Raw genomic sequence first — 11,178 nt, 5'->3', positions numbered from 1 at the left:
AAATGTCTGGTCCTTCAAATGACAGGTACAAGGCAATTATATAGATAGATGAAAAAAATTATGTTGAAACTCAGTGAAAATGGTCAGACAATTTGTAAAGCATGGATTATATATACTATTTCCTACATAAAGAATTATCCTATTTACTCTAAATGGTTTATTTGGTATAATATGCATATATAGTAATAAAGAATGCCTATTCATGTATTTAAAAATATGAAATGCCTGCCACAGAAACTCTACAGTTGTAGGTGCTGAAAATGAAATGAAAACAAAGTCAAACAATGAATATTTGTTAAAGATAAAATAGATAATAGATAGATGTACATATAAAGAAATAGATATTTTCAATGATTTTTATTAAACTCCCCAAACTATAACATATAGCCACATAACAGTGTGTTAGCTATACTAAATCTTAAAGTATTTTGAAAAATAGACAGTCATTTTTATTCTAACCAGAAATTAGCATATCTCAATTCCATTCTTTCCTTGATGGTTCTGAGGGGGGGGAGCACACTGGATTATTTCAGGTATCTTCAGCAAAAGGAAAATGCATATCCAATAGAGATTGGTAAACGCATATTCAATAATCTCTATAATTGTAATGATACTAGCTCCACAAAATAGGCCAAGCTGACCTCCAAGATCTGCTGGGATAGAAAGCAATACAGCAGCTAAACCATGGTTTTCCTCATGAAAAGAAAATTAAGCATTACTAGCAGTTAAATTACTTAAAGGTAACAAGGTAGTCACAACTAATATCATATGAACATACATTTATTGATACTGGAGATTGAACCCAGCGCATTTTATCATTACTTTAAAATGTAGTATAATTTAGCTGCAAACTAGTAATATCTGCCAAAAATATCTGCACAAATCATCTCGAAAAGAGAAACACAGTAAACACACAATCTCTGTAAATCTAAATCAGATTCTCTGAATATACAAAGTTTAGATGAATCCCTAAGAGAGTCTACAGAGTTTCAAGTTCATTCCCATGTGTAACATGAACAGCAGAAATGAAATATCAGTAAGATCACATTGAATGGCCTCATTTCCAAAAACTTGATCTCCAGGCAGTGTAGGTAGCAAATATTTAAACTTCTTTAACATACATGTAATATTGGAAATGAAACATTGTTTAGTTGCCATTGGTGCTATTTTTCTTTTCTTTTCTTTTTGTCTGTTTGCATTTGGGAGGGGAAGGGAGGTCATTTACAAGTTGGAACAAGTATGAATACATACAATAGTGATAATCATTAGACACTGTGTGGAAAATGAACTGGATATCCTATGAATGGGAATGGGAGGGAAAGATTGGGAGATAGCTATGGAAAAAGAGACATGGTTCAGAAAGAATTATACTGATTGTACCTGACTCATGTGACTGCAATACCTCTGTATATCAATGACAAAGAAACAATAATAATGACATATCCCATTTAATCAAAATATATTACATATAATGACCTTTGAAAAATATTTTAAATCTGTATTTATCCTAATTTGGTTTTCTATAGTGTTAAATATAAAATTCTATTGTTAACATAAAAGTTACCATTTTTAAGTCATTTTAAGTGTGCAGTACTGTAGCATTAAGTGCATGCATCATTTTCCCCATCTATTACCACACTTTATCTCTATTTTTGCTTTGCCCACCAAAAAACTTTGGAACAATCATTCTTCATTTCCTCCTTCCACCAGATCCTGGAAATCCCCTTTTCATCTTTGGTCTCAGTAAATCTGGCTCCTCTAGACCCACTTTCTCCAAAAGATTGCATTATTCAGCTCATCCTAGATCATGCTAACTTTGCCAAGTATGCTAGTGAAAAGTAACTTCTCCAGGGTAGAAAGGAATTGCTACACTTTCCGTCTGTCTCAGGCCCATCTTTCCCTAGAACTGACTGCTATCTTTCTGATGCTGATAACCATTCCTGTGACCCCCATAGCATCCTCTAGTAAAAACAAACTCGGAGAAACTAGCAACTGAGTTGTTTCTGAATTTGATGGTAAAGGTGAATAAGTACAGATTCTGGTTGTAAACTAAGTGCCTAATTTTAATTGTTCTACTTCTATTTGTTCATTCCATCCTAGGTGACATTCTGTGCAGGTATGAGATGGCCATATTCAATCAGTGAGACTCACTGAAACAACCACCCATGACTATTGTAGAATGCAAGAATGCAAGTGTGAGTATGAAGTAAGTATCAGCCATATTTATTTATTTTTTTGGCTCAGTAGTGGGACTTGAACTCTGTGCCTGGGCTCTGTCCCTGAAAAAGTTCAGCTCAAGGCTGGTGTTCAACCACTTTGAGCCATGGCATCACTTATGATTTTCTGGTGATTAATTGGAGATGATCTCATTGACTTTCCTGGCCAGGCTGGCTTTGAACAGTGATCCTCAGATCTCAGCCTCCTGAGTAGTTAGGATTATAAGGTGTGAGTCACCAGCGTCTGGCTTTGCCATGCTTCTTTAAGCCCAACAGGGGGCTAAATTTCATGGAAATAGAAATATTCAAAGCAAATAACCCTCCCTGAGATGACAAAAACTGATTCTTTTTCTCCCATTGATAAGCTTTAAATAGAAAGGGAAAATAATCGAACAGAAAATGACAGAGAACTGAAAAACAAGTAAATAACACTCACCAAGTAACTCAGGCACACTCACTGCTTTTTGTTGCTGAGTAATCTTATAGTTGAGGTCACTATAGTTTATTTCAATGTTCACAAGATTCTCCCTGGTGATGGAAACACAGTTAACTTAGCTCAAGACTAACAACATGGTTTTGAATTACCACCTGAAAAGGGTAATCTTCATTTTAGAATCAGATGATACCCAATGTTGAGCTAGATCTAGTACGTATACTCAATGTTAATCATAATGTGTACTAATTGGAAAACACTGTTGGCACATTAGTATTTAAGAGAAAGAATTTTTCCCTAGCCCTAACAATTTTCCCTTTCTCTTTTCTGAACAAACAGAACACATTAAATTCTACTAAATAGAATTAAGTATTCACAAATTTTTAAGTTACATATTTAATTTTAATCAAATCCTGTTTCTTTCTGTTGTTACCTATGTGACCTTGGAGAAATAAGTTTAGTTACATATGTATTAGTGGCCAAGATTTTACAGCTGAATTCCCTCGGTTGCAAGGAGAAATTATATAATGTATACACAGACCTGGCCCACAACCTAGCTTATGATAAGTATTCAGTAAATGTTATTTACCTTAGTCCTTGATATACTTGAGCAAATGCTCTATTTTATTAATATCTTCTAGAAATCTGTACATGAGATCACAGTATCGAAAGTACTGTTTTGTTTTGTTTTCCCCTTACTGTGGATTGAACTCAGGGCCTTTGGTTCTAACTTGGCTTTTTCATTCAAAACTGGTGCTCTACTACTTTAGCCACATCTCCACTTTTGGCTTTTAGGCTGTTAATTGGAACTAAGAGTCTTAGGGACTTTTCTGCCTTGGCTGGCTTTGAGGCTTGAGCCTAAGGTCTCAGCCTCTTGAGTTGCTAGGATCATAGGTGTGAGCCACCATTCTCATCCTGAAACACTGTTTTGAAATTAGTTCTCTCCATATCCTTGAAGATGCTTGCTCTATCTGCTCTACGTAGACTTCAGCTGTGAACTTCAGTAATATCTTCAGTTGTTTCTTGATATTTCAACTTGGTTGTCTTGCAATTTAACAAATTCCCAGTGAAATTCTTGGTATTTCCTCCATTTACAATGTGAAGTAAGGCACTGCCTATCCATGCTCAAGGCATTAAAGTGCCACCAACTTGTGACTTTTTGGCAAGTCCTACCTTTACCCAAGCTTCATTTCTTGGAGTGTTTTTTTTGGGGGGGGGCAGGGGCCGGTCATGGCTTGAACGTTGGTCTTGGGCGCTATCCCTGAGCTATTCAGCTCAATGCTAGTACTCTACCACGTGAGCCACAGCACCACTCCGGTTTTCTGGTGGTTCATTGGAGATAAGAGTCTGCCTGGGTTGACTTTGAACCTCCATCCTCAGATCTCAGCCACATGAGTAGCTAGGACTACAGATATGAGCCACCAGTGCCTGGTTTCCTGGAGTTTTTTTTTTTTTTTTACAATATCATTCTGATGAGTCCTTGTGCTTCCAATCTTAGAGCATCCCATCCCCCAAAAATACATATCTTCTCTTCCATGCATAGCAACCACAACATACTTGTTTAACTTGCTGAATCCCAACACGAGTGTTCAGTTCTAGGTTCACAGACATTACAAGGTGCTATTTAATCATACCCTTGCATGGACTTCTGAGGATCATCACTGTGAGGAGATGCTCACCCTCCCCTTTCCAGGAAGGTCTTTCCTGATCATAGAACACCATCTAGACAAAAGCCTTCTCTGTCATCTCCAGAGTTTTCCACCTACCTTTGCGGTCACAGGATTCAATGCCACATAACACAATTATAAATTAATTGTGTGTTGATACTTTAGTGGAATAGGCACAAGAAGGCAGAGTTTTGTGTCTCATACACAGAGGAACCCACAGATACTACAATATTCCTTGAATTCAAATACAACACAGGTGGTTCATTACATATTTGCAAAAAATCATAACAAAGTAAAGATACAGCCAATAAAAGAGTAGGGAAATATTAACTTGCTTCTGATATAAACTGAAGGGTAAACCAGCCAGCTCATGAGTTGTAGATGACAATAATAAATTGTCATTATGATTGGATTCTATTTTCAAGGCTTCCTGGAATAACAGGGTGTTTGGGGATATATCTAAGGAACATGACTGTAACTCTCTTTCCTGTTGTTTACAGTTTGTTTAAAATCAATACTCCTAAATATGCTTAATTCAAAGTATATCATTAATATGTGTACTTAATGTTCATTGGTTTAACTCTGAGTAACAGGAAAATGTACTATGTTTGAACAGATAAGGAGGAGTCACAGAAATGTTTACAATGTATAAAAACAATTGCTAAAATAGAAGAAATAATAAAGTTGTCTAGGAAGCTCAGAAATTTTAGTGATAATTTAATCTCCTATACTGATAATGTTACTTAGTTTCTTAGATACAACATTCAGAGTCATTTAAGAAATTCCTCTCTTTCAACAATGCTATGGTGTCTGCTCAGCTTCTCTCACATAGGTAATTTGTCCAGATCTTTGGGTCTTACTGAATCTTTATGTTATGGTGACACAGAAATATTTCATTAATGTCTTAAGTCATATGCTTGTCATAGGAAAGGGACAATTATAAACCAGAATGTGGATTCTCATAAGGGCAAAGAGATTAGATAAAATGAACATTTATCATGTTCCAGAATACTAAGAAAATGCTTACAGAGGCTTGACCCCAAGGGTTACATTATGCATCAAAGAATTGATTTTTTTGAGCCATTCCTGGGGCACAAACTCAGGACTGACCTTTGTCCTTAGGCTTTCCTCAAGGCTAGCACTCTACTACTTGATCCATAGCACCACTTCTGGCTTTTTTTTTTTCTGTGTACTGAGGAATCAAATCCGGGTCTTTGTGCTTGCTAGGCAAGTACTCTACCATTAGGCCAAACTCCCCACCCAAAGAACAGATTTTTATAAAAATGAATTATATACAATTTAATAAACCATTTTAAACATTTTTATTGTAAATTTGTTAAGATAGAACAATTTTAGAAATTCACTTATACAGTGAATGTAATGTACCTAAATGTCACTCCACCTGATCCTTAGATTCATATCAGTGATACTTGGTTCAAGTAATCCAGGGTTCTCCTTGTCTGCCTAACAGGTTTACCAACCACCACATGTGGCAGAATAGCTATGTTTTGGGGTTGGTTTCTTCCCTAGAAATAAACATGTACAATTGACTGTGAGTAAATTCGAAGTTGCTTCTTTTTTACACCTATCCCAGTGTGATTCTTGTCTGCCCCTCAATGCACTGTTTGCTAGTCCTTCCTTTCTGCTTCCAGTGCACAAATAAGTCAATTGATTCTAAATAGACTTCTAATGAACTCTCTCTGCGGTATATGAAATCCCTGGGACCACTGTGCATGATCAGTAACCTGGCTTGGTCCTCCTGGTAGGTGCCTGAAAAGATCCCTAGGTGTCAGTTACAATAGAAATAAGAAACTATATTTATAATGATCAGAGTTTTAGAAAGAGAAATGATACTGTCTGGGATTGTTTTGTATAATGAATGGATTTCTTTTCTAACTTACCAATGTGTCTGTGATTTCATGCCTACATCCCATGCCAATTAAATAAGTCTGAAACTCTAAAGATCTTTAAAAGTGAAGTTAAACAAAGTGCTTTTCTAAGTCATATTTGCATATAATAAGCATAATAGTACAACTGGGGTCCCTGCTAAAATGGAATAGAGACAAGCCCTCACTGAAGGCAGCAGTATCAACAAAGACATAATTACCAGTTTCTAACTCTCTGGCTTTTCATTAAGGGTTTCATTAAAAATACTTTTGGCTAAGTATTTGAAATCATACTCTAGGAATCCATCTTGATAAAAACAATTTCCACTCACCCAGATCTTTAAAATTTACATTATTGTTACTGAATTTACATGGGAAGACATTTTGATTAAAATAAACCCCAGAAAAAAAACTGAATGAAAGTAAATATAAGTCCAAATATATTTGATTGCTGCTCTTTTAGGTCTTATACCTAAAAAAGGTAAATAAAAGCAAATCATTTGTTGTTTGTTCCTTGTGAGTTCAAGCCCATGTATTGGCAGAAGAAAACAAAATACCCACAAGAATTTTCTATACAGTTTGATTTATGGATTCTTAAGGGCACTGTGCTGTAGTACAAAGAGCACTAATCTAGTTCTCATTTAAAGACTGGCTGAGATGGAAAGAGAATCCTAGGACTCAGCTTACAGGGCCAGAATGAGAAACTAATTTCCTTTTGTGTCTTTGATTGCCTTGATGGAACAGTTATTAAAAATAGTGTATATTTAACATTAATATTAATATATTTTGAAAAATACTTTTAACACTGTCAGTAGGTATGTTTCCATCTACTTCCTTGCAAAGCAAAAACAATAATTTTATCTCACTTCTGCCATCATTGTTACCAACATAAACAACATAGTATATAAGTACCGAATGTTCATGTTTGAAATATTAATTGATTTTAATCTGCACAAGTGGGGCAGTGGAGGTATGATGTTGAGAAATCAAGTTCAATACCATTTCATTTTTTAGACAAGTGATTTGAAGAAGAAAGACCTGATCTGTCATTGTACATCTCAATGATCTCATTAATTGAGTGACACCCATCCTTGATTAACACAGCATTTCATTTCCTAAGACTTAAAATCTTCAACAAAGACAAATTTATGATTTACCCAATGTATTTCTGGCTTTGATTCAACCTTCTGGAAAGATATTTCAAAGCTTTTTGGCTTGGAAATGTAGAATAAGAAATCGTAGCAGAGTATTCTGTTTCTTCACAAGACACAGGACAACTGGAATTATATGTTCCCATTGTGCATAATCCTTTCAGTTCAATGTGGTCTGAAATGAGAACCAGGAGAGAATAGGCACAGATTATCTCACAGTGAGGAGGACAGAGTTTGTTTAGGGTTGATTTCACTTTCAGTGTTAAAGTTGTTCACAGGATCTAATACAACTTTCTTTTTTTCATATATATTTTATTGTAATTAATAGAAGGATTACATTATATTCACTAGATAGAAGGTGCATTACTTCACATACATTGATACCCTTTCTCATGTCTTGGTCCCCATTGCCCTCCCCCCCAATCCCACCCCTCTTCTTGTTCCCCCCCTTCCCTATCCAATTTCAAATAACCAAATACATATATCAGATGACAAAGTGAGGTACTGTAACAATATGTGATACCCAAGGGACAGCAAAAGAGATGAGAGATAACATAGTACATTAAGGACAACAATCACTCATTATATGGCTTATGTTTCTGTATCCTAGAGATCCTTTCATTTAGTGTCATACTGTATGACCTTATGTATCTAGGTTTTGCTCGATTGCAAATCTCTGCTAGGAGAGCCCAAGGTTTCTACTGATTATGACAAATGAGGAAAACCATTGAGCCTATGTTCCTTTGAGTATGGCTTACTTCACTTAATATGAATTTTTCTGTCTTTCCATTTCCTTACAAATGGGGTGATGTCATTCTTTCTGACAGCAGCATAGAATTCCATTGTGTATAAATACCATATCTTGTTGATCCACTCATCAACTGAGGGGCATCTGGGTTGGTTCCATATCTTTGCTATGGTAAATAGTGCTGCAGTGAACATCATTGTGCTAGTGGATTTAGTATGCCCTTGTTTCTGGATGGTTGGGTCAATGCCAAGTAGTGGAATTGCTGGGTCATACGGGAGCTCTATGTTTAGTCTTTTGAGGAACTGCCATACTGCTTTCCATAGTGTTTGAGCGAGTTTGCACTCCCACCAACAGTGTAGTAGTGATCCCTCCTGGCCACATCCCCTCCAGAATCTGTTGTTATTAGTTTTTTTGATCCTGGCATTGTAACTGGAGTGAAGTGGAATCTTAGAGTTGTTTTGATTTGCATTTCTTTTATGACCAGAGATGTTGAGCATTTCTTCATGTGTCTATAGGTCATTTTTGTTTCGTCTTCAAAGAAGATTCTCTTTCAGTCTTTGGCCCATCTTTTAATGGAATGGTTGTTACTTTGGAGATTAGTTTTGGAGTGATTCAATTTTTTGAGCTGTTGATATATATTAGGCCTTTGCCCGTTGTATGGTTAGTGAAGATCTTCTCCCATTCTGTAGGCTTCGTAATTAATTTACTAGCTATGTCCTTTGCCATACAGAAGCTCTGCAGTTTAATGCAGTCCCACTTATCCAGCCTTTCTCTGATTTGTTGTGATTCTTGGTCCTTATTGAGAAAGTTTTAACCTGTGCCAAGGAGGCCTAGTGTGTCTCCTATTCCTTCTTGTAAATTTTCAGTGTGTCGGCTTTTACCTCAAGGTCTTTGATCCATTTGGGGTTAATCCTAGTGCAGGGTGACAAAGAAGGATCCAACTTTAGTTTTCTGCAGGTGCTTAACCAGTTCTGCCAGCACCACTTGTTGAAGAGGCTGTCTTTCTTCCAGTCTAATTTTTTTGGCTCCCTTGTCAAAGATTAGGTGGCCATAGGTCTGTGATTTAATATCTGGGTCCTCAGTTCTATTCTATTAGTCTTTAGGCCTGTTCTTGTGCCGGTACCAAGCTGTTTTGATAATTATAGCTCTGTAATAGAGTCTAAAGTTTGGAATTGAAATTCCTCCAGCGCTGTTCTTTCTGCTAAGAAGTGTTTTTGCTATACGGGGTCTTTTATTATTCCATATGAAATTTTGGATTGCCTCTTCTATTTATTTAAAGAATGACATTGCGATGGGTATTGCATTGAATTTGGAGATAGCCTTTGGCAAGATTGCCATTTTCACGATGCTGATTCTTCCAATCCAGGATCATGGGAGGTTTTTCCATTTCCTCAGTTCTGTTTGAATTTCCTTTTTCAAAATTTTAAAGTTTTCATCAAAAAGTGCCTTTACATTCTTGGTTAAGTTAATTCCTAGGTACTTTATTTTCTTTGGGGCTATTGCAAAACTAGTTGCTTTCCTGATTTTTGCCTCGTTCCTTTCACTGTTGGCATAGAGGAAGGCAATTGATTTTTTGAGGGTTAATTTTATACCCTGCCACCTTGCCAAAGTTTTGAATCAGCTCAAGCAGCTGGGGAGTGGAGTCTGTAGTGTTCTTTAAATACAGAATCATGTCATCTGCAAAGAGGGATAGTTTTACTTCCTCTTTCCCTACTTGGATCCCCTTTATGCTTGCTTCTTGCCTTCTTGCACTGGCTAGGAATTCTAATACTAGGTTAAAGAGGAATGGAGAGAGTGGGCATCCTTGTCTTGTTCCTGATTTTAAAGGGAATGACTTTAGCCTTTCACCATTAAGTATAATACTAGCTGTGGGTTTGTCACACCCAGCCTTTATTATATTGAGGAATGTCCATGGATTCCTAGTTTCTCCAGAGCTTTTAACATAAAGGGGTGTTGGATCTTGTCAAATGCCTTTCCTGCATCTATTGAGACAATCATGTGATTTTTGTCCTTACTCCTGTTGATATGTTGAATTATATTAATTGATTTGTGTATCTTGAACCAGCTTTGCCTCCCTGTGATGAATCCTGTTTGATCATAGTGTATAATTCTTTTGATGAGTTGTATAAATGATTGGCCATTATTTTCTTGAGAAGTTTTGCATCGATGTTCATCAAAGAAATGGGCCTATAGTTCTCTTTCTTTGATGGATCTCTGTACTACTACTTTCTTAAAAATGTATCGATATGCTTGTAATTAAATATGCATAGAGCCATGAAGACAGAATAGAAGCCATAGGAATTGTTATCCTTCAATTTATCGAGTCACTTGATTCAGATCTTTATTAGAAATGAGAAACTCTCCAAGAATATTCCTGTATCTATTTTCATAAAACACTATCTAATTGGACTGGAGAGGATAGAGAATTGTGTCATCTCATGTCTATCTGAGAGGCAGTTTCAAGCACAATTCTGAAAGCCAGTGACCTGGTGTAACTTTTTGTTAGACTTATCTCAATGAAATGAAATTTGCTGCTCATGAGTAGTCTCTTACTAATCGGAGCTTAGAAACTTCTCAGTCAATCTCTCTGCTTCCTTCTCTTCAGACTTCTCAGAACCTATAGCTCTAGTAAGACAAACACAGCCCTGTGGGAAGGGCTCTGTTTTTAAGTAATATTTGTCCCTAGCATTTTTCCCCTATACATTCCAGAACCTATTTTCACCACCCTTCCTCTTAGTCTACCCTCAGATTCTTTACTTTTCTTTTTTTTCAACACTTTGTTCTTGTGGCCCAGTTTTTCTCCAACCTCTTTGGTTAATGAACAAGTCTGAAGTCTAGGCTTATTTTCTTTCTCCTCATTGACCTCCATCACGTTTTCATGCATTCTCTTATTCGTGAAGTCTACTGGTAAAATCACCACTCTCTCTTTACATTTATACCTTTACTTTTACACACCACACAAACACAAACACACACACACACACAATCTTTGCTCATAACAGAGAATATGCATATACTCTGAGTCTCATACCTTCCCACATTCTTACATGTACATGTTTTCAGCAAACCCCTGATTG

General features: G+C 36.4%; 1 protein-coding gene across 1 annotated transcript in view; it reads right to left on the bottom strand.

The window, feature by feature from the left end:
• Positions 1–465: 465 nt before the first annotated feature.
• Asic5 (acid sensing ion channel subunit family member 5) overlaps positions 466–11,178 on the bottom strand; it is a 28,944-nt gene continuing 18,231 nt past the window's right edge. The window contains exons 8-10 of the mRNA XM_090343986.1: positions 7,360–7,528; positions 2,653–2,744; positions 466–653 (exon numbers count right to left, since the gene is read on the bottom strand). Of these exons, the coding sequence (XP_090200112.1) occupies positions 466–653; positions 2,653–2,744; positions 7,360–7,528 (449 nt within the window). The remainder of the gene's footprint in view (positions 654–2,652; positions 2,745–7,359; positions 7,529–11,178) is intronic.

The sequence above is a fragment of the Megascapheus bottae genome, chromosome 13 (genome assembly GCF_031878675.1).
Source record: "Megascapheus bottae isolate mThoBot1 chromosome 13, mThoBot2.hap1, whole genome shotgun sequence".
Classification (NCBI taxonomy): domain Eukaryota; kingdom Metazoa; phylum Chordata; class Mammalia; order Rodentia; family Geomyidae; genus Megascapheus; species Megascapheus bottae.
This window is presented reverse-complemented; position numbering and strand designations above follow the sequence as displayed.